This window comes from Monocercomonoides exilis, assembly GCF_001643675.1.
Source record: "Monocercomonoides exilis strain PA203 chromosome Unknown scaffold4-2303458, whole genome shotgun sequence".
Classification (NCBI taxonomy): domain Eukaryota; phylum Preaxostyla; order Oxymonadida; family Polymastigidae; genus Monocercomonoides; species Monocercomonoides exilis.
Genome location: NW_027150549.1, coordinates 713,883 through 741,406, shown reverse-complemented (window position 1 = coordinate 741,406; position 27,524 = coordinate 713,883). Strand labels below are relative to the sequence as shown.

The window sequence follows — 27,524 nt, the reverse complement described above, 5'->3', positions numbered from 1 at the left end:
TATCATTGAAATGCAAAATGATTTGGAATAAATTCTGAAGCCAATGTTAAAGATGAAAGAAAAACAAAGATGTTTATTAAATGAATTGTTCTTATTCTGAGTTTGTTAAATATAATTCAAGACAATTATTAACTTTTAGAAATTTTTGATTTTCAATTAAATTTTTCAAAATAAACACAAAAATAAAATTGAATTTTTTTTATTTTGAATCAAAAAATATCAGTAAATGTTTAAATACTTATAATTCTTTTTGAAAAGTCGCTTAAGAATGGTTTTCAAATGAAATAAAAAAATCGAATCTTGATCAAATTTATGTTCGCACTCAAGAAACGTCACAAAAAAGAAAGTCATAATTTGATTATGCTATTATGTTCATTCTAGTGAAGAAACATGATCGGGTATAAAAATTTGATTGATAAAAGAAATTTCGATAAAAATTTTTGAAACACTATTATTGTCTGTACAATTAATGCAATAACCAATGTGTTTGTTGTTGTTTTATTGAATTTGAATCATTAATGATTATCAAGTGTTTTTCCGATCGGCAAATGCTAAAGCAGGGATAGTTTCTGTCAATCAAATTGAATCTCCCACTGCAGTTGAACTGCATCATCGAGACAAAATCAACAGGGCTTGCTAATCTGTCCACTTAGGGTCATCTTTTTATTGGCACTTTTTCTTTATTGGCACCAAAATTTTTTGAAATGAAAAAAAATTAAAAACACATCAAAAAAATACAAAACTCGAATCAATTACTCTTCTCACTTTTCTTTTTCCATTTTCACGTTCAAAGGGGTCAAATTCATCACTTGTTTCATCGTCATCATTCTTAATTTTTCTGAATTTTCTTTTAACTTTTTTCTCCAAAGGCAATTCTTCTTCTTCAATTTCATTTTCTTTTTCAACATTTTCTTCAATTTCCTTTTCTTTTTCTTCAATTTCTTCAATTTTCATCTTGTGCTTTTCATTATATTCATCCCATTCATCAAGAAGCTTTTCTTTTGTTATTTCTTTTCCGAAGAAGTCGAAACAATGTGAATGAGAAGGAATGAAGTATTGAGAAGACTGAGGAAGCTTCATCAACACAGATCCAGATCCATTGCTGAGGACTCCGCTGTTAATGAAGGCTTTTTTGATGACTGATGGTGTGAATGCTGTGTGAAGGGCTTGTGGCAACACATCTGCAACAGCTGTTCTTTTTGAAGATGAGGAGGTGGATGATGGAGAGCTGTAATTGTTTGAAAGCTCTGACTTCAATACTGCAAATACGCCTCTGTCCAGCGGCTGCGATATGTGTGTGGTGTGTGGAACGAAGGTGATGACGTCAATTTCGGCTTCCTTGAACTGTCTCCATATCGTTGGATCTGCCCGTGATGAGTGCGAGTCCAGGAGAAGAAGGCAACGATGAGTTTCTTTAAGAATTCGCTTTCTTCTGTCAATGATAGCTGGCAGCAGAACTGTTAAGGCGTATTTTTTGAATGACGTTTTTTCCATCCAGCCGTTTGTGTTTGGCCAAATGTCAAGCGACGGCGTCAACAGTGTTGTCAGTTCTTTCGGAAGATTTGCGCTCGGCCACAGCACTACAGACGGAAGCGAGAAGCCATCAGCAGCGATTCCAGCAACGAGAGTAGCATTCGGCATCCGTTCGGCAGTCATTTTGAATCCAGCTTGTTCATCTGCAGGATGAACAACAACGCCACGTGTAGAAGTCGGAATTCGAAGCGAAGATTCGTCAACATTGAAGATTAATTCTTCTGGATATTTGTTTTCATCGTGAAATGATTGTAATTCTGCATACCACGGCTTTAGGATTTTCTGACAAGATGCTGCAAGTCTGTTGATATCAACTTGCTTTGGCAGCGAGGACTTCAGTTCCGGATGTCTCTGTATGAAGGCGTAAACTGTCTTTAAAGTTACAGTCTTTTTCTTATTTTCTTCTTTTTCTCCTTCTTCTTCACTATCGTTAATTATATTTTCCATCTAAATACCAATTAATATACAATTCAAATATCAATCGCAAACCAGATCACGCGCTTTTCGTAACGAGAGGCTTGTCCCTGATCGAGATTCTATTGTAACTTCTTCTAAGAATTGCTTTTATTTTTCGCCGCTTATAATAGGTGGGTGCCCAACTTTTGCAATAGGCCTTCCGTTTTTTATAGCTTTAACAGCGTGCTCCAATGACTTCTTGCTGATTCCGCCGTATTTAACACCGTCGACCAGCCTGACAACATTATCATTGACAATGTGTGCAATCCTTTCCAATCTTGTTTCATATTTCCTGTAATGTAATGTTGACATTGCTTCCTTCAGCCGCTTCTGCGCCGCTTCAGCTTTCTTTTTCACTAGTAATTTCATATATATATTATGGGTAATGATCGTTAATAAATTTTTTTATTTATTAATTCTCATTAAAGAATTTTTAATTAATATTTAAATTTTTGAATGAATTAGAAATATTTACAAACCTTTGTGCAGTCCAATTTCTCATGAAAGCTCAATGGAAGGACTTGAACCCCCCCATTTCCCCCCCATGAGAAATTGGATTTCTTTCAAAATTCAAATATTAGAATATATCACATTTGTATATATACCAAAAATATATTTTAAAATATCATTTGTGGGTCAGATTAATTTTTATTTAAAAAAAAAGTGCCAATAAAGAAAAAAGTGCCAATAAAAAGATGACCCTATTGGCAATTATTTCATTCCTCATTCTTTAACCGCTTCTTCTTCTTCTTTTTCTTCTATTTTCGTTTGTTTTCAGTTGAAAGTTTCTGATTATCGTTTTCTAAAAGTCACGTTCAGCATAATTATCTTCAGTTGTTCTTCAACTTTTAATTTTTTATTATTATTTAATGAGGTATAGTTTATTTTTTATTTTTGCAATTGTTCATTAACCTTTTTTGAATATGTCAAAATTATGATATCCACGAAAAAATCAATCATTTTCATAGAAATCTTTTCAAAAAATGAACTTCTCGAAGTGAACAGTGTCAACGCAATCCCAGTGTGAAAAAAAGTTTGCATTAAAGATGAAAACTTTTTTGTTATTAAATCGTTTGCGAAAGTGTTTCCAAATAGATGAACAACATTTTCCAAGAATTTATTTTTTTGAACATCAATTTATGCATATAGAACTTTTGAAACGATTCTGAAAACAATTGGAAAAATGCTTGATCAATAATTCAACGGGCAATTGCAACATTTATTAATACAACTAAAAATTGTTTAATAACGAAAAAGTTTTAAACAACATCGAAAATATTTAATTCAACATTGATAATGTTTTTTTCAAAAACGAAAAAAAAGTTGATTTGTTCAGTATTTCAAAATCAAGTCATAATTTGTGTTATATTTTTAAGATAAATGTTGATAATAACATATGCTTATTTATTGGAAATGCTTTTTTGTCTTTTTTAACAAATGTTTTCTATGATTCAGACTGATATACATTGATCCTTTTGTTATTTTGAAAATTAAAAATGGTTCGTTTTAACTATTTCTATTGCAATAAATGAAATTTATAATACTTCATTTCAAATTAATGAGATTGAATTCTGTCTTTTTGTGCATGCAACAAGATAAAAAACAATCCTATCTGTTCTATTTTTGTAAAAAATACCAATATTTTCCTGGGCATATGTTAGTGTTTTTATTGGAACCTTTTTTTTTAGCACATTTTTTCTATTTCTTTGTGAAAGATAAAATTTTCTATAAGAAACAAAGATTATTTGCACAAACAATTGTTTTTGTCATCAGCGGATGAACAGATGTTCTTATTTGATTTCGGGGAAACAGTTAAAAATGTTAGTGAAATTATCGTATGAAAAAAACATGACAAAATCTTTATAAAAACAAATTGAATATACAAAAATTTATTAAAGCAAATACTTCCTATATCAAAACTTGAAATGTCTTTTGGCTGCTTTAAATGGACTTTTTTTTTGATCATTTCCCAAAAAATTGATTTGATTTATTATGATCAAAAAAAAAGCTGAAGAGGGAAAAAGAAAAATGCAGGCAGAAATGGCGTCGATAAACTGTCGCATTGATGAAAATAGACTCGAGAGAATGGCGAGAATTCTTATTGACGGAAAAGCCAGGCTTGTGGATGCAACCAACTTCGGTCAATTTTCAAAAAAAAACACTCATCCATGCAGTGAAGTCTGTTAAAAGTGACAGAGATGTTTCCAAAGAAGGAAGACCGTCATTGCTGCGCAAGTGAAAAAAAGGAAATTGTTACAGACGTAATTAAAATTGAAGCAAAGTGTGGAACAAACCTGACAGTGAAGAAAACAAAAGAATTTGTTTGCAAAATAATTTTTTTCTATTTATTTGTTTCTATTTTGATTGAAAATGCGATTAAAGATGAAGACTCAGAGATTTCAGTTGATGCTTCACCAAAAAAAGAAATTTCAAAATCCGCGGCTTATTCCTTCTTGCGAAATCAGCCCGAATTGAAATTTCAAAAGCAAATATTTTAGATTCAAAACGTCTTGCAGCATCTTGTCAAGACGTTTTGAAACCTTGGTATGAAACGCTTGATAATTTGCATTCAAAGTTCAAATACAGAAGGGAGCTGGTCTTTCATGTGGATGAAACATCACTAAGATAATCTGATAATTGCCAAAAACTTGTTGCGACATCCTCTGAATCTCTTTCAGCCTATTGTCTGGCACCTTCGAGAGCTCGAAACGCGACGCTTGTGGATGCTGTTGCCTCAGATGGATTTTCTTTGCCCTCAATTGTTCTTTGGCCAAGTTCAAATGTTCCGGAAGAGATGACTTCTTTACTATCTCCTTCGCTTGATGTGTGGTGCAATATGAACGGTTGGATGAACTTTTCTTTATTCGAACGATACTCTTTGCGTGTTCTTCTTCCAAAAATACTAGAAAGAAAGAAAAGGATGAAATTGACTGAAGAGAGATGTTAACTTCTCGTTGATTCGCACAGCCCTCGTGCAAACCCTATTATATAGAGAAAATTTATGGAATCGAATGTGGATGTCATCACTTTTGTTCCTCGCACATCACATATTTCGCAACCTCTCGATAGAGGTGTTTTTGCTGTTCTTAAATTAGTTTTGAATTCATCAATTGAAATCCCACAATCTTCAACTGCTTCTTCCAACAGAAAAACTATGGAAGACGCCCTTCCTCAAGCTCGGCACTCTGCATTCGCTCCATCAGTAATAAAGAATGCTTTTGATGCAAGAAGTGTTTTGTTTAAATCGTCAGGACAAGTTTCTCGAAAATTACTTAAACACTTTTTATTTCCTTTGCACGCTTATAAAAATCGTTTTGATTTTTTCGGAAAAAAGCTCACAAACGAAGATTTCTTAGAAAAGTTGGTAGAAGTTATTTTTATTCGAATAAGTGCGAAATGTTCTAAAGCCGAAGACGAAACAGAAATTATTGAAGAAACTCTTCCATTTAAATCAAAGATGAAAAGAGTTTGTCGAAAATTTTTGCATGATGAGGTGCTTTATTTCAAAGAATATAATTCTGCAAATCAAAGTTCAGGAAAAAGAAAAATGAGAAGATTATTTGACCAAAGTTTTGTTTATTTTTGCTAATTGAGTCTGTATTTTTCGAATTTTATCACTTCAAAAATTTGGTGCCAATAAAAAAATGGTGCCAATAAAAACACTCACCTATGTGAAGAGTTTTGAAATAATTCAATTTTATCATATTTTCGCTATTTCACACAATCAATCAATTTATAAACACAGAAAAAAATTTTTTTTGTAATTGAAATTAACAAAATTTGAAGATCATTCACTGAAAGAAATGGAACTGACATGAGCATGAATTTTCAAAATATTTTCTAAAAATTTTGATGATAAAGAATTTTCGATTTTGAATAAAACTTTTTCGTTATCGAATTATTTTTGGTGTAGCAGATAAAAATAAAATAAATATTTCCAGAAAAAGAAAAAATGTTCTTCATGCTTTTATTATTTGTATATCTAATTAAATGCCTTTCTTTGTTTTTCTTTTCAGTGAAAATGGAAATGACAAAAATTTACTTGGATATTGCGTAATTTATTATTCGAAAAAATTTTTTGATGAACGATTTTCACAAAACAAACCCGGTTGACATTTGGAAAATTTGAAAGATCTGTCATTTTATCCAATTCATATCCTGAACATTGTAAATTTTAATAGAAAGAAATATTATTTCCAATAATTGGCCCATATTTAAATCTGAATGATATTTATGAAATCAAAGTTATTGTTTATTTCATGTTTCCTTATTACAATCATTCGATGTGAAACAAGTGAAAACGTGCAAAACATAAAAATATTTAGCAGTTACGAAAAAAATTCATCGTTTTGCTTATGCGTTGGATGTTCGAGGATTTTTAAAGAAAATCAAAAAAGTTCTGATGAAAGCGCTGAAAGAAGAATGATGGCTTTCCCAACCGAAATAAATATGAAAGAAGTGTTTTACCAAACTTTTGTTGTTTCATCGATTGCATCTTGTAATTCGTCCATAGGTTGCTTGAATATTCAATTCAATTCAGCAGGGGGAAGTGCAATTGTGTCATTATTTGGCCAATCAACATTTTTTGCAGGAAGCTGTCTGTTTTCTTCGCCAAATCAATTACCCAATGCTTTTATTCATTCATGCGACAGTTCCATTTGCTTTTTCAATTTGTCTTTGGTTCCGACTCGATCGAATCACCTTCTTCCATCGTTGGTTTCCGTTCACCGGGCAGATGCACATCAAGGTTATCAATGCAGTGTTGAGGTTGAGGGCTCTGTATTTTCATCTTTTTCGTTGTGCAATTCAAAGCCGCTTGTCCAATCATCAAATTTTCACTGCATCTCAATGCAATCCAGCACCTTCCAGAACATATCGCAGCAATACCCCGAGAGAGGCACATTTTGCAAATATTGCGCGTCATTCACTCTGTCGTCCTGCATTGTTTCATCTATGACCAACCCGACCGAAGGCTGCATTGTTCCAAAAATTTCAGATGGCTCTCAAAATCTTTTGAACTCGACTTTTTTGAGATGCTCCAAAACAATTGGTTTGATGATAAAACACACAGGCTCAGAGGACACGCGTGTTGATAACTGCTTGTATGAAAATCATTCCGAATATTGCATTTTTCATACTTCTTCAGGTTCTTGCATTGTTAAAAATACAGATTTTCTAAATTCAACATCTTTGCAATGCATATACGAAAAATATTGTTACATATTTCAATCTATCAACAACACTTTCAGTTCTATCAAAACAACTAATTATGCATCATGCATTGCTCCATGTGAAGGAAATGGTCCTGTGACGATCCAGAATAACATCATGACATATTGTGAATCAAAATATGGAGGAGGATGCATTCATATGCATCGAAAAATATCAAGTGATGATATTTTAGCTGATTGTTCATTTTGCAATTGCTTTGCCTCAGACATTCATTATGAGTGTAATGGAGGAGGCGCTATTTGGAATGGGGAAGGAGTAAATATATCCTATTCAAACATTGTTTTTGAAAATTGCAGTGCCAATAAAACAATTGGTGGAGCAATCTATTTTGACTCAAGAAACGCTTCTTTGGCTCGCTACAGTTCACTTTCTTATTGTTTGTTTATTGGGTGTGATGCGCTTGGAGATGGCAAAGATATTTATGCAGCAATTCCTTGGCAAGGTGTGTTGAATAAAAGTCAATTCATATGTTGCTTGTCAAGAAGCTCTACCGAAATAAATCGTCTCGTTTTTGCAGTTGGTGGTGATAAAAGCGCTTGGATTAAAAAAACTGAGGTTTTTGTTGACACTTTGGGAAGAGACGAAGCGTTATGTGGCTGGAAGACTTCGCCATGCTTAACGGTATACAATTCTATCCGTGATGCAACTTCGATAAGAAAGGATCAACCAGCTCATATCTATATTAATACAGGATCATATGCGGAACAATCGCTTGCAATTAATTCGAAATATCTGATTTTTGAAGGATCAAGTAATTTTGGAACAAAGTTGAGTGCAGATTCTTCAAATGGCAATGCTCTTTTCCAAATATTATCTGGATATGCTTTCCTGACAGGGTTGTTCATCATTAGGAACTCTTCTGCATCCACTTCGCTGCCTTTGTTCTCCGTTTCTTCAGCGTCTGGAGAGCTTGTGCTCAGTTCATGCAAGATAACTTCTGAGACAGCGCAAGTTTCTCCATTTGCAACAGCATTTGCATCCATTTCAGCTGGCCAATTTAACATGTCAAAAACAACTGTTGAATCCATGATGTTTTCTGATGTGTCTGCTCTCCGGATTGAGTCATCTACACTGCCCTGTTTCACTTTTGAGAATACAACTTTCAGAAACATCATGAGAAATGAAGGAAGTGGATCGGCTTTTGATGTGACTTTAACTTCTGGAGACGAACTGAATTTGGATGAACTGGGATTCGAAAGGTGCATGTGCAACAAAGGGAATGGAGGATCTATCAATTTCTTCCTGGATGCTGGTGGGAAAGTGTCAATCGGTTCCACAAAAAGAATTGAAATGGAGGGATGCACAGCGCCACAGGACAGCATAAACAAAGGAAAAGGAGGAGGAATGCATCTGAAAGTGACAGGAAGTTCGTCGAGCTTTGCGATACGAGATGCTACGTTCAACGGATGCGAAGCCTGGAAGGGGAACAACATATTTGTTGATGCAATTTCGTTGAGCTCAACAATAACGAGGGGCACTTTCGGGTTCACGCAAACAGGGATGATTGATGATGATCTGATGGGGTTTGAAGAGCAGTGCAGGACAAATCCAGTTCCTCTTCTGGCATATCTCCAGACATTTTCAGGAACAGCCCTTGTTGGAGGAGCTAAAAACAGAGATTTTTCAGGATGTGGCACAGCCAATTATCCATGTGGAAGCATTGGATATGCAGCAGCACTTCGCTTTCCCAGCAGCAAAAGAATTATCACACTGAATGCAGACTTTGAATGGACAGAATCTCTGATCTTTAATGTTTATGGATGGGAAGTGAAAAGTCCCACAAGAGGGCGAGAAATTAAAGTATCGAGTACAACTGTCAGCCTATCTGAAGGAATGGTGACAGTTGAGATTGCAACCTCCATTTCGAATCTGAGTTTTTCAGCATCTTCACAGCTTGGGGTGCATTCTTGTTTTCTTTTGTGCCAGTCTGAGGAACTGTCAATGGCTGATTGCTCGCTCAAATGCTCATCAAGCGGAAACGCAGCATTTGGATTTGGATTTATCAAGATAAACGATGGGAGCCTGTTTTTGAACCGATTTTCCACAACATCGCAGATTACATTTGGATCCGCTTCGTTGATCAGTTTGAATGGAGCTGGGATGCTAAACTGTGCTGGATGCAACATGTGCAGCATCAAGAGGATGAATGGGAATGGAGGATGTATTTCGATTGCGAAGAACAACGTGTTGAATAATAACCGCAATAGAGAGATTGTGATCGATGGTTGCGGCTTCAGTGATTGCTGCGTTTATGGGGATGGAGGAGAAGGAGGAGGGATGAGTGCTTGGCTAGGCGAAAATGATATTCTGATTGTAAATGGCTCAACTTGTTTCGAGGGATGCTGTGCACCAAGCGAAGAAGGATGTGGAGGGAAAGGAGGAGGAATATGCATCCGCTGTGGCTATGTGTCTTCTTCTTTTGAAATAAAGAATGAAGTTGTATTTTCAAAGGAAACAAAGAACAAAGCTGAATATGGAAAGGATGTGTTTGTTGGATGTGAGAGTGGGATTTTACTTTCCCAAATGATCAATTCGTCTTCAATTGGATTTTTTGATTCATCGGAATTGCCGTCAGACGCTTTGGCTTTGAGCGGAAGCGAAAATGGAAGTGCTTCTCTTGTGATTCCTCTGCATGTGTATCTTTGCATTCTTCAATCAGAAATTATCACTGACAGCGACAATGGAGCTGATCACACTCACTGTGGATTTCCTTCTTCTGCTTGCTTGTCAATCGATTACTGCATTGAGAACCGAATAAGCGATCCATTGAACACCATCAAAGTTCTTTCAAGGTCAATAATACAACAGGAAGTTGTGATTTGGACCAAATCAGCGACTATCTATTCTGAGGCGCTTGTGCCTATTTCGGTTAGAGACACAGACAGAGCCATACAGGATGGACTGGTGATGTGCTCCTCTCCTCTTTCCCTTTCAAATCTGTCACTGAATGTGCAAAGGCTGTTCGCAGCTGCAAGAAAAGCCTTTCTTTTCTCTTCATCGTCGCTTTCCATCTCCAACTGTTGTGTGGATTTCTCTTCAGAAAATACAAATGATCCTGTTTCCTTCAATGTGATCTTTGTAGAAAGCGGGAATCTTCTGATAAGTGGATTCAAAATGGAACAAGCAACAACATTCACAACTTCACCCATCTTTGCAGACAACTACAATTCAATAAAGATAGAGAACAGCAGCTTGACTGGAACGAGGAGGATAAATGGAGACGGTGGATGCTTATATATCAATGAAGCAAACGGAGATGAAAAAAGTATCACAATCCAAAGTTGCAACTTCACTGGCTCATGTGACGAAGGGAATGGAATTCGAGGCGGGGGAGTCATGGGGAAGGTTGGAAGCGGGAACTTTTTGAGCGTGAAAAGCACAAGTTTTGAGAACTGCATGGTGCCTTCAGAAGATCGCGAATCGGTGGGAAATGGATTAGGCGGTGCAATGTATCTTTTTTTGCACGAAAGCATCAGAAGCCTAGCCTTCGACAATATCAGTTTCAGCGGTTGCAATGCTTGGAAAGGAAAGGAGCTGTTTGTTGACGGAGAAGATCTGAGGCAGATTATTGGGGATTGGCTGCAGTGCTTTAAAACAGAGACCATATTGGCTGAAGATATGATGGGCTTTGAGAGAAGCACAACAAATAAAGAATTTCACATTCCTCTCGTGTTGTATTTCCGAGAATTCGGAGAGCCTTGCTTTATTGGCGGAGCAGAGGAGAACAGCTTTGATTACACAGGATGTGGGTTTTCGGATTATCCGTGCGGAACGCTGCAGTATGGGGGTTTGGTGCGATTTGGGGATTCGAAGGCGAGTTTGAGGCTCACAGGTCGTTTCTGCTTTGCAAATACGATTGTTTTGAGTTCGCAAGAGATGGACATTGAAGCAGAGACAAACGGAACACTGATAAATGTGATATCTGATGGAACAGGAGAAGGAGAAGGGCTCATCGATACAAGCAATGCAATCTCATTCAGTGGAATAGCATTCAATGTTTCAACAACATTTACAGCAGCTGAAAGAAAGTGTCTATTCCTGTGCAGTGGCTCCGCACTTTCGCTGGTTGATTGCTCAATGAATGCGCAATCAAAGAAGATCGACTTTGGATATGTGACTGTGAGAGGTGGGAGTCTCCATATTCTGAGGGGAGTGCTGAACGAAATAGAACTGCTGGGAGCGCCAGTGGTTGAACTGAGCGGGACGAGCAGCCGATGCACTCTGGAAGATGTGGAATGGAACAACCTAAAGACGGGATCAGTTGAAGGACTGATTGCTGTAAAGTCCAGCAGCCATGTAGAAATGAAAAACTCGAAAATATCTGGGCCGACACAGTTTGGGAACCACGGGGCCTTATTCGTTGAAGAATTGTCGAGTGCAACAGTTGAAAAGAGCAACTTCAGTCTTTTGACGAGGAACGAAGGAAACGGAGTTGTGGTTACGGGGAGAGTTGGAGCCGGGAAGAGTTTGAGCGTGAATTTTTGTTCATTTACTTCAATCAACTGCTTGGCGAGTGGTTCGAAAGGAGGAAGCATCATCACAACTGTATCTGCCAACGGGGAGCTGCTGTTCAACAACAACACGGTTGAAGAGAGCAAAGTGAGGAAAGCGGATGGTTTGGGGGGAGGGTTGCACATGGAGTTTTTGAGCAGCGAGGTTGGATACTCGATGAAGAACAACAAATTCCTGAGCAACGATGCGATGCTGGGATACGATGTGTATCTTGTGTGCCCCACTCCGCGGATTACGATTGACAGAAATAAATGGGCAGGATCAGCCACAGAAGGCCAGGAGGAGGAAACGATGTGGGTGATTGATCCAACATTTCCCGATGGAACAGACACGCTTCTGAAGTATCTGTTCCCCAGAGCGGACGAAATAATATATGTGAACACGCTCAATGGCCATACAGACGGGTGTGGCGCTGACGATTATCCTTGCGAGGAGCTTTGGTATGCTTCAAGAAAAATGACTGAGGAGAAGCGCGTCCTGCGAATTCTTTCATCGTGTGAGCTGAGTGGAGAGATCGAGAGGGAAAACGAACCGACGACGATTGAAGGGAAAGGAGAGGACGGGAGTCGGGTGATTGTGGGGAAAGAGGGGCACTTGAAGATGGCAGTTGGAACCACGCTCACAACACTGACGATTTCGAAGATTGGATTTGAGCTGCCTGAAACATCAGATTTCGCTGAGCTTGTGGAAGTTAGTGTGGGGAAAACGTATTTTGTGGAGTGCTCATTCGGAAATGCTGATCCGGAAACATTGGCGGAGACAAACATGAGGATAATTACAGGGAAAGGTGGAAAGATCTCGCTGGATAGAGTGGTTATAAAGAACATGGAATATAAAGCTGACTGCGGAATCTTTTTGAGCGGCGAGGTTGGGTGCACTTTTGACAGCGTGGAAGTGAGTAACATCCGATCAAGCGGGAAAGGAATGGTTGTTGGAGAAGGGGGAACTGAGATTTTTTTGAATAAATTGAAAAGCACAAACTGTTCATTTGAGAATGGTGGGTTTGCTGTGCTGAAGAAAGTGAAGACCCTGAACTGGAAGAATGGGACAAGCATGAAGGGTTGTAGGAACGAAGGAGGGAACGGAGGATGTGGACTTATTTCCGTTGAGGGAGAAAGCGATGCTAAGATGAACGGCACAAGCATCAGGTCGTGTTCAGCAAGCGAGGAAGGCGGAAGAGGAGGTGGATTGTATCTGGATATTTCAGAGAATCCCTTGCTGAGCATAAAACTGACAGAAATAACATTTGCAGATAATTGTGCATTTGAAGGGAAAGACATATTTGTGTTGAGCACAGACGTGAATGCATCTGTTGTGAGACAAAGGTTTGCGTTTCAGCTGCAGAATGAGAGAAACGAAAACATTGTTGATCTGAAAGGCACAGATAATGTTTTGCTGAAAGGATCTGTAACTGATCTTCTGCTATTCCTGATCCAAAGAAAGGATGATACGATTCTTGTTTCAAGGGGTGGAATGGACATTTTGGGGTGTGGAAGTGCGGAATTCGCTTGCCTGTCGTTTTGGAGAGGATATGAAAACATCGATTTGGAAGCACCGAATCGGGTTATACGAATTGAAACAGAAGCAAATATCAGGAACCATTATGACCTCTCATTGTTCAAAGTTGTGCCGAACAAGGCAGATGAGAAGTGTGTGATGCTGTTTGAGAATTTAATGGAAACAAGTGATTCAAAAAAATCAATTATTCAGAACTCGAAAGAATTGAAGTTTGAATTGATTCAATTTTCGCTTCCTTCTTCTTTCGTAAACAACGAAAATACTCTTCTTTTGTCTGAATCAGCCGATTCTTGCCTTTCGCTCAATAGATGCACCTTCAAATCCAACAGCGCATCAAACTTGGAGTTCTGCCTCATTCATTCTGAAGGAGGCGATGTTCAATTGCTGAATTGCGATTTCACTTCACTGTCTTTCTCGTCAACGCCTGTTTGGCTGACATCCTCGTGCGAAATATCTGGATGCAATTTTTCATCGATATCTGCGAAGCCGAGCCAGAAGGGAGGAGCAGTTTATGTGGAGCTGGTGGGTGAAGCGACATTTTTGATGAGCCAAACAGAAACAGATGACTGCTGCTGCTCTGAAGAATGTGGAAGAGGCGGGTTTGCGTTTGTTGAATGCCAGGGTGCTTTGGCTGGCACTCCTTTTGTTTTTGGAGAAGATGTTTCATTTGCTGGCCACAAGGCGCAGGCAGGAAAAAACATATTCATCTCGGCAGGGGATCTGAACAAAAGTGTGACACTCTCAACACTCTGCTTTGACTTCACGAAAAGAAGAGAAGACAAACTGCTGTTTTGTGGAAGGGATTTAGTCTGGGAAGACACTGGGTTGCTCCGTTTCTTGGAGACATACGTGAGCCAAACAATATTTGTGAGTTCAGGTGGATACGATATTATGAGGTGCGGAAGCGAAGAGGATCCGTGCAAGGGCATGTGGAAAGGGATGAAGCAGATTGATGAAAGTGCTCCTCAGAAGTGGATTAAAATATCAGATGAAACAATTGTGCAGGACTCGTTCGTGCTGTCGAACTTTATTATTGAACAAGTTGAAACAGAAGAACATAATCAAGGGAAGCTGATTTTTGCAAACAAGACAGAAAGTGGCACCGATCCCGCAATTAGCAGCGAGGGCGTTTTGCAACTGAATAGGATTTCAGTTGTACTGTCGGAAGGGTTTTGGAACGAGCGGCAGTATTCATTTGTTGGAAAAAGTGGGGTGATTGGGATAAGCGATTGTTCGTTTGTAGCTGAGATACGTGGAGATGCTCCAGCGAAGGTTGGGTTCTTGTTGATGGAAAGCGGAGTGCTGAATGTTTCGAAGCTGTCAGTTGAGAATGTGATGTCGGAGATGGGTGTGTTTTCGATCAGCAACGGATGCGATTGTGCAATGCAGCATCTTGCGGCTTCGGGATGTACATTTTCTGGAGTAAGTTTTGTGAAAATAGTTTCTCGCTCATTCCAAAAGGAGAATGCTGCTGACTGCTCTGTCGCCATCAAAAACTCCACATTCCAGCTGATCACTCGGAATGGAAACGGGCCTGCAATTATCAGTTCGTCTGGCTGTGCTTCAGTGATATCAATCAGCGGATGCACATTTGATTCGTGCAAGGCAGTTGGTTCCGAGAAGGGTGGCGGTGTTTTTGAGGAGCTTCATAGCGAAGGAGCTCTGTCAATGAGCAAGTCATCAGTGATTCAGTGCGGATGCAGCAACGACAACGGAAAAGGAGGATGGATTTACATATATGCAAATTTTGAGGGTGCCCTCTCGTTTCTGTTTGAGAAGATGACATTCAAAGGAAACAGCGCGAAAGTGGGGAATGATATTTTTGTGGAGTGTGTTGACATCGAAAGCCAGATCAATGAGACGCAATTCTATTTTGACTTGCGAGACACAGCATATACGCGGTTGAATGCTATTTACGGAATCGACTCCACAAACCACAAGAGCGACACAAATCTGATGGATTTCATCACAATCCACCAGGCAGACACCATCATCCTGTCATCCGCTCCCTCCAAGAACGGGAAGAATGACAGACAATGCGGAACACTGAAGCTTCCGTGCCTGACAATCGGCTATGCGCTGAGCCATTTGACGAACGATGTGGAAAGCAGACTTCTGGTGGATGACGAGTCGTTTGTTGAAAAGGAGATGGATCTGGAAGATCTTTCAATCGCGTCTCGAAAGGAAGATCCCTCGAAACTCACCATATTCCGCGATATTGCGCACACAAGATCCAGCGTAATATCAACATCAGGAAGCGTCTCTGTCTCGAAGATTGAGTTTTTCTTTGAATCAGACTTTTCTTCAGCACACCACATTTTGCTCACAGCAGAATCTGGAAGCCTGTCGTTGTTTGCATGCAGCTTTTCCCAATCGCAGGAAGAAAGAAGTGCTCAAACGATTGAACTGACGCTCATCTCAATCGAAAATGGGCAAGTGACTGCTTCACAGATAAAAATAAGTCACATGCACTTTTCTGCCGAAGCTTCAATTCGAATCGCTCATTTGAGTGGTTGTGTGTTGTTTTCTGAAATGAAAGCGGAAGATACTGTTCTGAACAAAGGCGCTTTCATTTTGATTGAAGGGGAACAACCATTTTCTGAACAGCAAAAGAGTGGAGGCGAAAGAAGTGTTGAACTCAAAGATGCATCATTTGATAATGTTTCGTCTGCACAGCAGGAGGAAGGAATCATTGCTTGCTCGTTGTTCAAAGGAGGGATTTGTTTGGCGAATTGCACTTTTTCCAATGCTTCTTCGAAGTCTGAGGCAGGAAGCGTGATGAGTTTTTGCGATTGCAACAATGTGACATTGCATTGGAACGTGCTTCGAGGTGACCTGGATCATTCAGAAAAAAATGAAAACAGCAAAGAGGAGCACATTTGCAAATGGGCATCTTCGGTCGTTTCATTTGTCAACAGCACAGCAACTTTGAAAGACATCACAATTGCAAACAGCTCGATGGGAGGAATGAGCGTGTTTGGAGGAAGCATGACGATTGAAAAAAGCGAATTCATAAACAACAACCCGAAGATCGGAAATTATAAATCAGTTCGGAGAAATATCATTTGCGCAGGCTCTGGGTTGTTAAACATGACAAGTGTGAAAGGAGGAGATGGAGTGAAGGATGGATCGTCGCTGTGGGTGCTGAACGAAGGATGCACGCTGGGCGGGATAGCGGAAGAAAGAGAATCAGTGTTTTTCATTCCGGAACTGGAAAGTGTGGAGGCGGAGGAGGATGGGAGCGTGACGAGGCTGAAGTTCGCTGGGCTGCTTCTTGTGCCGTGCAATCTGTCGTTTCGGGTGGTGAAGAGGGTTGGGTCGGAGGCGTTGGTGGAGAGATACTCGTTTGATGAGGGAGGGTTTGTGTCGGAGGCAGAAGTGTTGGGGGCGGTACCTTCAAAGACGATTTGCGAGGCAGGAGAGGAGGCAGAAGTGTTGGTGTGCATTCTGTTTGGAAATGCAGATACGCCTTCTTCAACAAAGGCATTCATTTTGAAGAACGGAAGCGATCCGAAAGCAAGTGGAGATGGAAAACCTGTTGAAAGTAGAAAAGGATATGGCTATTCAACAGTTATTATAATTGTGTTGGTGATAATTTTGTTGATTGTTCTTATAGTTGCCGTTGTTCTGGCTGTTCGATGGAAGAAGGTGAAGAATGAAGCAGAAGATCTGAGAGAGATTGTGAATGACAACATCAGAAAAGATCCTAAGGCATTTGAGATGGTGACGATGGAGATGTCACCGGAAGAGCAATGGAGGAGGGCAGAGAGGGAAGCTGAGAAGAAAAATGAAGAGAGGATAAAGAAGAGGGTGTATGATACGAATATGCAACATTCTGAATCATCCGAGCATCTTCTATCTGAGAGTGGTTCGACAGAATACATCCTTGGAAGAGATTCGGACAAAATTCCTCAGTGGGCATTGGAGAAAGATGAAGAGGAAGAGATTAGGAAGCGAACACCATCTCCATCCATCTCATCCACTTCATCCACTTCAACCACTTCAACAACCGATTCAGATTCCACATTTGTTCGAGGGGAGGATCTTTGCCCAACCACCTCATCGATGTCGAATCTGGTGGATGCAATGGCCTGCTCTTCACCTCATGAGAAGCTGATTGTGGATCTGAGAGATTCGCTGTTCATGCTGCTGCATGGAAGGAACAAGACAAAGGAGATGCCGATCGGATCGCTGGAAGAGAGAGAAGTGACAGCTGCACAGATCCTGTTCTTGGTGGCGAATCTTGCGCTCCACTCGTTTGATGAAATGGAAAACAAGCTTCAGTCACTTGCGAATCTGAGCCCGCACATTGTGCTGTTCTCAGAACATATGGTGATATGCATTGTGATGCACTCTGACTTCTCTTCTGATGACTCAGATTCATCATCCATCTCTTCATCGACTGTTGTGACATCTGCAAGTGATGATGATGATGAAAGTGACTCTCTGCCCTCGTCAGCATTTGAGGATGAAGATAGTTTCAAAAAAGAGTGCCTGAGGTGGATGGCGCCTGAGCTGCTGAGCGGGACAAAGAAGCAGGCGACGAAGAAGACTGTTGCATTTTCGATTGGGATGATGCTGTGGGAATGTTTGACACTTCAGATCCCGTTTGGGGAGTATGAGGCAGTGATTGCGGGAGACAAGATTGTGAAAGGAGAAAGACCAAACGCTTCTTCAGTCAGCATGTCAACACATTTTGAGTCTATTAAAGCGTGTTTGTCTGCAAAAGCATCATGTCGGCCTACACTTGTAGAATTGAAAAGATCGTTTATCAAGTATTTTTCAAAAGGGACAGTGTTCGTGACTGTCTCAGATGCGATTGATTTTGAAGATGAAGAAACAGACGAAAAAGAAGTGAGCGCGAGTATCATTTATATTTCTGAAAAGTTAAGCGGTGAAAACAACTAGAGCTGAAATCCTTAGTATGATAGATAAAATTTATTAATGTGAAAGGTTTTTAAGTTTCAAAATGATAATTCAGAAATATTTTTAAAACTATTGTTCAAAATGATGTTTCTTTTGCTACAAGTATTTAATTGTGATTTATCCAGCTTATTTTTCATGTTTTTGCTTATATTTGTTTGAAGTTATTTTTATATGTATTTACAAATATTTATGAAGAACTACAAATTGGTTGCAATCAATTGATTTGGTTTGCGATTAAATTTTTAGTTTTTATTTTGATATGCTTGTATATATGCTTCATGATTTATGTATTATTGACGAGGAATATGTATTTTTACGAGCATGAAGTCTCTGCAGATTTTTCGTTGGAATACTGAAATTTGAATCACATCAAAATATTTTCTGTAATTAGTGTTTTCTAAATTAAAAGGTTAGAGGAGATTCAATCAACACCTTGGAATTATATTTACAGTCATTTTTCAAACAAATTGTGTTTTGAATATATGGCCAAACCTTTTCGAAATCATTCTTTCGTTCGTGTTTTGATCAAAATTGTAATCTACATGGGATTTTCGAAAAATTGATCTTTAACTGTTAACACATATTGCACACGATGATGTTTTTTAAAGAGTAATTATTCTTTTCACAATCCCATTGAGATAAAAACTTTGATCAAAACTCGAACGAAAGTTTGATTTAAAAAAAAAAAAAAAAAAAAAAAAAAAAAAAAAAAAAAAAAAAAAAGACTCACAGAGCAAATGGTTAAAAAGTATTAAGCATGATGAATTTTGTTCCTCTCAATATTATCATATATTTTTTTCTATTTTAGACTTTTCTGTATTTTTTCGCAGTGTTATGGAAAACAAATAATAATAAGGTTGAATAAATTATTTGAAACAAATTACAGTATTTTTCACAACTGCAATCATTTTTCCTCATTTTTATAACACTTTTCAATAAATTAAGGGCGCATAAATTTTTAATTTTCTGTTTTTTCTTTCATCTTCTTTCATGGCGAGGTGCTCCACCCATATGAGAGCTGCATACAATATTGTTGCATTGCTTTTTCTTGTTATTAACTGCTATTATGGAGAATGCATTGCAGATAGGCCATATCATCAAAAATGGAACGAGGAGATGCAAAAAGGCAAGATCAACATCGAAAATGGAAAAGGAGAATACAACAATTATTTTGACATTCATGTAGCAAAAAATGAAAATTCAGTTGACAATCACATTTGCAGCATTCAAACAAGTCTAAATATCATCAACACCTCGTTGTGTGTGGCCCATCTCAACATCATCCCCCTCGTTGGTTGTCCACTCCTCACTGCCCAACACCGCTCAGCTGCTGCAATCTTCTCTTCCACTTGCCAAGTCAACCCGACAACAAAATCTCCACTTTTCATCTCTTCGCACAGCTCCCTTTCCCTCACCAACTTCTCCCTCATCACCCCTCAACCTGCCATCTTCTCCTTCCCCCTCTTCTCCACCCCAAACAATCTCCTCCCAGAAATACACTCCCCAGCCCCTGCCTCATTCTCTATTTCCCACTCCTCTTTCTCCTCTTTCATCTCCCTCACCCAGCCCTTCCTTTTTTCTCCTTTATTATCCTCTTCTTCTTCCCTTCTCCATCGCCATCTCCAAATCCACCTCGATCTCCATCTCTCGGACGCACTCTTCACAAACATCACTGCACCACAATCCACACACTCCATTCCTGCTAAACACACACACACACACAACTCATTCATTACCACCACAAACACTAACACAATACACTTCTTATCTCTTCACTCATCACTTTCCATCCACTCCACCATCTTCAAACACACCCACAACCCCATCGATGGCGCCATCCTCCCCAACCTCAACAGCCCCTCCACTTCTCTCTCTGCCTTCAATGTCTCTTTTCTCCACCAAACACGTTCTTCATCAAATGCTGCTGTTGTATATGAAGGAAATGAAACTCACAGAAAATCACCTGGAAGATTGACTTCGTTTGATGTGAACAGTCATCGCTTTGAATGGTGCGAATGGAATGATTCAAACAGCGGAGATAGTTGGGGCGGTGCACTAAATGTTGAATGCGCCGAAGCAAATCTTACAATTACATCTTGTTCATTTGACAAATGCTCTTCAAATGATCATGGTGGTGCATTGTTTTGTTTTGGTTTGATGAAAATCAACATCTCAAAATCCAATTTCACAAATTGTTCTGCATCAAGTGGAGGAGCTGCAGTTTTGTCGAATCCACGAGCCGAATCTATTTGGGCATTCTCAGATAACTTGGCCAAAAAATGTTTTACAACGCTAAGTGGTGGAACTGGATGGTACTTTTGGCTCGATAAAATGCCTGCAAATTCTCAATTCCTGTTTTCAGAATGCGAATGTATTGCAAATGTTGGTTGCAATTCCTCAGGTGCAATAACATTTTATAAAATTCCATCAAACAAACCAAATCAGTTTACAATCAATGAATGCCAGTTTATAAACAACAAACTGACTGATAATACATATGGTGGAGCTGGTGCATACTTTGATGAAACTTTTTCTTGGATGAATGAAGAACAATTCATCACTTTTTGTTTCTTCGATGGAAACTCCGCCACTGACGGTAGAGGAAATGATGTATTCTTCAATGGAAGCAGCATCATAAAATCTCCGTTCGAGAATTGCGGCTCAACAACTCCAACAAATCGAGTATGGAATGCAGGAACTGCGACAAACGATGAGTACAACAGTTGGCTTTCTCTTATCCCTTCGAACAAAATCGTTGCAAACGATGGAATCGATATCGATGCATGCGGTAGGCCACAACTTATCCCATGCGCAACAATAGAGTATGTACTCAGCGGCTTCATCCCACTCCAAGATACATCTCTTATCCTCCTCACCTCAACATTTGTTCCTCTTCAAACACTCACCTTCAGCGCGGTTGACACAAAAATCACTGGAAATGGCACAGATGCCACCATCATATCCTCTGATGGCATTCCTCAACCACCAATCTCATATTCACAGTCATCACAATCAACATCATCATTTTCATCGTTTTCATCATCCTCATCATCATTAACATCTTTTTCACCAGATCCATCTGCCTCGTCTGCCCTCTTCCAACAGACCCAGGGTTCCCTCACAGTCTCCGCCCTCGCCATCGTCCACAACTCCTCAAATCCAATTACCCCCATCCTCTTCCACCTCTCCGATAACTCCCCTTCCCTCAATCTCAACACAACCACCATCACCGGAACAACCTCCATAACAATAAAAACTCCCCTCTTCTTCCTCACTGCTGGCTCCCTCGCCCTCAACCACACAGCAATCACCAGTCTCGCCCTCAACAGCCAAAGCATCTTCCACCTCACCTCCCTCACAAATCCTCTCTCCCTCAACTCCTCCAACATCACTCACATCACCTCCACTGCCACCCCCGCCAGCTGTGTCCTCTCCTCTGCCACCTCCCCTGCCCTCTCCCTCTCCCTCGCCAACTGCACCATCACCAACATCAACTCAGCTCCACAAAACCAACAGACTGCCACAGATGGCGGGTGCATCTCATTCGCCTCATCATCCACTGCCAACACATTTTCTGTGAGGAACACAAATTTCTCCACCTGCTCTGTGAGCGAGGATACAAGTTCTGGAGGAAGAGGCGGGGCTCTCATGATCGAGTACAATCATGGCTCGCAACTGTCGGAATCCTCCTTTTCCATCACCAATATTGTGTTTTCAGCCAACAAGGCCTGTGTCGGAAGAGATATGTATTTCGTGTGTGAATCATTTGCCGCTTCTGTAAATGACTCTTCCTTCGCCTTCATGACAAGCATCAGTCAGAAAGACAACTCGATCGTTGGGCATGACAGAACAGAGGCATTTTGTGGATGGGATGTCGATTTGTTTATATTTCTCGATGGTTTCTTTGCTGACGCGATATATGTGGATGGAGCATCTGGAGTGGAAGAGGTATATTGCGGATTGGAGAAAGCGCCATGCAAGAGTGTGGACTACGGGGTGGGACATCTGAAGAGAGCACAGAATATAAAACAGGAAATTATTTTATGCTCAAAATCGACTGTAACTGGATGCATTGATGCAGGGGGAATGAATGTGAAGGCCAAAGTCGAGACAGTTATTGGCATCGAATGCCAAAGAGAAGTGAGTGGCTCCGAAGAATGTGTTCTGAAATCTTCATCTGTAACAGAAATTGAGTTTATTGGAATTGTTATTCCATCGAGTTTTAACAGAACAATCTCAGCAGTGATTGAATCGAGCACTCAAAATGGCGAGTTGCACATGAAGAACTGTGAGATGAGTGTGAATGGAGGGAAGGAAAACACAATTGGATTTTCCTTGATCAAATCAACAGGAAAGATGGTTGAGCTGGAATTTGTCACGATTTCAGAAGTGAAATCAACAGTTTCGTTGTTTTCAATTTCGCTTTCCTCAGCAAATATGAATGAAGGAGAGAATGAGCAGGAATATAAAGTGAAATTGTTGAATTGTTCAATGGAAGGATGCAGTTTGGATGAATCCTCATTTGGTGAATCTCCATTGATGATATCTTCTTCTGTCTTGCTTGAAAGTAACAACTTTTCAAACATTATGAACACTGGAAGCGGTGAAGAAGGAGGCGATGCAAATATCGCATTGAAAGATGATGAGATAATTGAGATAAAGTCAACAAATGCAACTTTCTGTTCTCTTTCAAAGAGCAATGGAAAAGGAGGGTTTTTGTATTTGGATTGTCAAGAATGTTTGAATGAGAAGCCATTTCTTTTTGATGTTGGCCTCACTTTTGAGAACAACAAAGCAGCCATTGGAAAGAACATGTTCATTTTAGGAAAGGATTTTAATAATTCAGTGACAAATGATTCATTCAAGTTCAATTATTCTTTAATGAAAGGCGATAACAATTTGTTTGTTGGAAGTGATGATTTTCATTCAAACAAAGATTTGTTCATGTTTCTGATTTCATACAGCTCAACTGAGATATTTATCTCATCCGAAGGATTTGATGTGTCACGTTGTGGAAGTGAGGAAGAACCTTGTTTCACAATGTGGAAAGGGATTAAAAATATGGAAATGGGGACTGGATTGAAAACAATTCAAATTGAAAGATCAACAATAATTCGAGATTCGTTCAACACGTCCAATTATTTAATCAAAAAGAGTGTAAATATGGGAGAAGAGAATGTTAAAGCCAAATTGAATTTTGAAAAAGCAATTGGAAGTCAACTGGAATATTTCATGGGAAATTATAATCATCTTGAATTGATGAATATCCAACTGCAACTGACAACTGGATTTGACAACTCAGCCAAAACAATTATTTCCAACAAAAATGGAGAATTGGTGATAACTGGATGTTCGTTCCATTCAGATGCAGAAGTGAACAATGGATTTGATTGTGTGTTTGTGGATGTAATTGGTGGAAGTGTGGATGTGAGTGATTTGTCGATGGAATCATGCAATGTTGGAGATAGCATGTTTGTCATTCATGATTCTGGAATAACTTGCCATTTTGTGAATGTTCGAGTGGAATCGTTGAATGAAAGCAAAGGATGTATTTTATCAATCAAGAAATCTGAACCAGAATTGAAGATAAATGAAGAAGGAAAGGAAATGAATCTCAAAATTAGCAATTCATCAATTTCAGGAGTGAAGAGAAGTGACAATGGAGCAAGCATTTTTGAGTCAGCAAGTGAGAAAAAGATAGATTTAGTTGTGAATGAGAGCAGCATAACTGAAGACAAAGCAGAAACAAGTGAAAAAGGAGGAGCAATATTCTTCGCATTGGGTGCATTTGGATCGATGAAGATGATTGACTCGACAATCAGCCGTTGCAGCTGCACCAATGGGAAAGGAGGAGGGGTGTATCTGGCAACAAAGGAAAGAGGAGAATTGAATTTCACATTTGTGGGAATGAAATTCAGTTCAAACACAGCAAAAGTGGGGAATGATATTTTCATTGAATGCTTCAACATCACATCACAGATCAATGAAAGTCAATTTCGGTTTGATCTTCGAGAGGGCTATTATTCACGGATGAATGCGATATTTGGGATTGATAGGTGTGATTACCAAAGTGATACAGATCTGATTGAATTTGTGACTATTCATCAGAGCGACACAATCATTGTGAGCAGTATGAGTGGATCGAATGAAAAGCAATGTGGAACAAATGTTCTTCCATGCTATTCAATTGATCATGGGCTGATTCACTTGACCTCAGATATTCTGAGTCTGATATTCATTGTTGAAGAAAGTGTGATAGGAGGAGAAATTGATCTGAAAGAAATGAGTTTGAGTTCAAAGAGCAGAGATTTGTGTGAAGTTGAAGTGAAATCAAGCATTGGAAAAACAAGAGATGCTTTGATAACAACAACAGGGTCAGTCTCATTGATGAGAGTGAACTTTGCGTTCGATTCGAATTTCATCTCTTCGCATGAATCATTAATCTCTCCGGATGGAGGGATTCTTGAGATAATGAACTGTTCATTCACATCAAAACAATCAAATGAAGAAGGAAATATAGAATTTGCAAACATTCCATTTCACATAATCAAAATGGAAAAAGGAGAATTGCAACTTGATGGATGCACAATGTCAAATCTCATTCTTCAAAAATCTTCAGTATATCTATCATCACCAATTCCATCTGTAATTGATTCATTAACGATTTGCAATTCAACAATTAAAATTTCTCTGATAGATATTAATGAAAGTGAACAATTAAATATGGAGAAGTTTCATACAGAAAATATCACAGTTGAGGGAAATGAAGAATCATTGATATCTTGCTTGGCAATGAAAAAGACAACGCAATTGGCAAATTGCACAATGGGCGGAGTCAGTTCAAACAAAGCAAAAGGGAAATTAATGAAATTGGAAAATTGTTTGGATGTGAAAATGGACAGTTGCATTTTTGATGGGAGTTCAAAGGGAAAAAATGAAAAGTATTTGAATGTGGAAGAGGAGACGTGCAGATGGGATGGATCTCTTATGGATATTGTGAAGAGTTCCGTGATAATGAAAGACACAACATTCTCAAATTCACCAGAAGGTGGAATAACAATCAGTGGAGGGGCGATGACTGTTAATGATGGAAAATTTGAGAACAATAATCCATCAATTGAAGGATATCCATCATTGAGAAGGAATATCGTCTGTTCAGATTCAGGAACATTGAATGTGATGAGTTTGAAAGGAGGTGATGGATTGGAGAGAAACACATCTCTTTGGATGTTGAATGATGGGTGCAGTTTTGAAGGGATTGCTTCTGAAAGAGATTCACCATTCTTCATTCCTGTGTTGGAAAGTGTGGAAGCAAAGGAAGAGACAGATAGAATGAAGTTGACATTCAAAGGATTGCTTCTTGTTCCATGCAATCTGTCATTCTCAGTTGTGAAGAGGAAGGGAGAAGAGAATGAGATTGAACATTATGATTTTGATTCAAATGGATTCTTGTCAGAAAGAGAAGTTGAAGGAAGTGTGGCAAAAGATCTCATCAGAAGTTGTGGAGATGAAATTGAGGTGAGCGTGCTCATTTTGTTTGGAAACGCAGAATCTCCTTCATCAACAAATTCATTCATTTTGAAGAATTCAAGCGTGATTCCACCAACAGATGATGAAAAGATTGTTGAAGGAGGAAAAGAAGTAAAAATCTCATGGGCTTTGATTGTTTGTATTGTGATCGTGGTAATACTGTTAATTGTATCAATAATATTCATTGTTCGATGGAAGAAGGTGAAGAATGAAGCAGAAGATCTGAGAGAGATTGTGAATGAAAATATCAGAAAAGATCCGAAGGCATTTGAGATGGTGACGATGGAGATTTCACCAGAGGAGCAATGGAGGAGAGCGGAGAGGGAAGCTGAGAAGAAGAATGAAGAGAGGATAAAGAAGAGGGTGTATGATACGAATATGCAACATTCTGAATCATCCGAGCATCTTTTGAGTGAGAGCGGTTCGACAGAATACATCCTTGGAAGAGATTCGGACAAGATTCCTGATTGGGCATTGGAGAAAGATGAAGAGGAAGAGATTAGGAAGCGAACACCATCTCCATCCATCTCATCCACTTCATCCACTTCAACCACTTCAACAACCGATTCAGATTCCACATTTGTTCGAGGGGAGGATCTTTGCCCAACCACCTCATCGATGTCGAATCTGGTGGATGCAATGGCCTGCTCTTCACCTCATGAGAAGCTGATTGTGGATCTGAGAGATTCGCTGTTCATGCTGCTGCATGGAAGGAACAAGACAAAGGAGATGCCGATCGGATCGCTGGAAGAGAGAGAAGTGACAGCTGCACAGATCCTGTTCTTGGTGGCGAATCTTGCGCTCCACTCGTTTGATGAAATGGAAAACAAGCTTCAGTCACTTGCGAATCTGAGCCCGCACATTGTGCTGTTCTCAGAACATATGGTGATATGCATTGTGATGCACTCTGACTTCTCTTCTGATGACTCAGATTCATCATCCATCTCTTCATCGACTGTTGTGACATCTGCAAGTGATGATGATGATGAAAGTGACTCTCTGCCCTCGTCAGCATTTGAGGATGAAGATAGTTTCAAAAAAGAGTGCCTGAGGTGGATGGCGCCTGAGCTGTTGAGCGGGACAAAGAAGCAGGCGACGAAGAAGACTGTTGCATTTTCGATTGGGATGATGTTGTGGGAATGTTTGACACTTCAGATCCCGTTTGGGGAGTATGAGGCAGAGGTGGCAGGGCAGAAGATTGTGAATGGAGAGAGGCCAAAAATCGAAGCAATCCAAAAACAAACACTTAAAGAAATTGTAAAGCTGTGCTTGTCGAGCAAGATGAACGAGCGTCCATCGCTTCTATATTTGAAGAGAGAGTTTATTCTGCTCTTTCCACCAGGAGCTGTGATGCTCACTGTGACTGATGCGATTTGCATTGAAAACACATCAGATGAGAGAAATGAGAGATTGATTTGCGAGAGCAATGAAAAAGAGAAAAACAATAACCAAGAGAATGTGCCAACTGGATATTTCGAAACGAAAAATAATGAAGAAGCATAACACTTCATAATAATGAATAACCCTTCAAGTGATTTCGTTTTAATTCTTGAAAACAAATGATTTAAGGCATTTAATTTTTATTGCACGTCATGCCATTCAATGGAATAAGTGTTGATGAAAAGTGTTTATCAAAATGAAAACAGTTGTTGTTTCTTTCCTTTTCTTATCTTTTGAAATGTTGATATGATGAATTATCTGAATATCTCCCTTTTTTCCTGGATGAAACTTGGTTAATCATCACCAACATTGCTTCGCTGTGTTGGAAGTGAAAGTTTTTTCGAATCATTATTTGTTCTCTGCTTTTTCAACCGGAA

The 27,524-nt window shown here is 39.2% G+C and overlaps 3 protein-coding genes across 3 annotated transcripts; 2 read left to right on the top strand and 1 right to left on the bottom strand.

Moving 5' to 3' along the window:
* Window positions 1–726: 726 nt before the first annotated feature.
* MONOS_3583 (putative DDE superfamily endonuclease) lies at window positions 727–2,358 on the bottom strand (the record flags this gene model as incomplete). The annotated part of the gene is made up of 2 exons (XM_067873592.1): window positions 727–1,980; window positions 2,134–2,358. The coding sequence occupies 2 exons, from the start codon at window positions 2,356–2,358 to the stop codon at window positions 727–729; spliced, it is 1,479 nt and encodes a 492-aa protein (XP_067734652.1).
* Window positions 2,359–6,222: 3,864 nt separating this feature from the next.
* Window positions 6,223–18,606, top strand: MONOS_3582 (uncharacterized protein; the record flags this gene model as incomplete). Its single annotated transcript, XM_067873591.1, has 1 exon — window positions 6,223–18,606. One exon carries the CDS (start codon window positions 6,223–6,225, stop codon window positions 18,157–18,159), a length of 11,937 nt encoding a protein of 3,978 aa, XP_067734651.1. The 3' UTR covers window positions 18,160–18,606.
* A 1,902-nt stretch (window positions 18,607–20,508) lies between these two features.
* On the top strand, window positions 20,509–27,350 carry MONOS_3581 (uncharacterized protein; the record flags this gene model as incomplete). Its single annotated transcript, XM_067873590.1, has 2 exons — window positions 20,509–21,300; window positions 21,694–27,350. The coding sequence occupies 2 exons, from the start codon at window positions 20,509–20,511 to the stop codon at window positions 27,208–27,210; spliced, it is 6,309 nt and encodes a 2,102-aa protein (XP_067734650.1). The 3' UTR covers window positions 27,211–27,350.
* Between the last annotated feature and the right edge of the window lie 174 nt (window positions 27,351–27,524).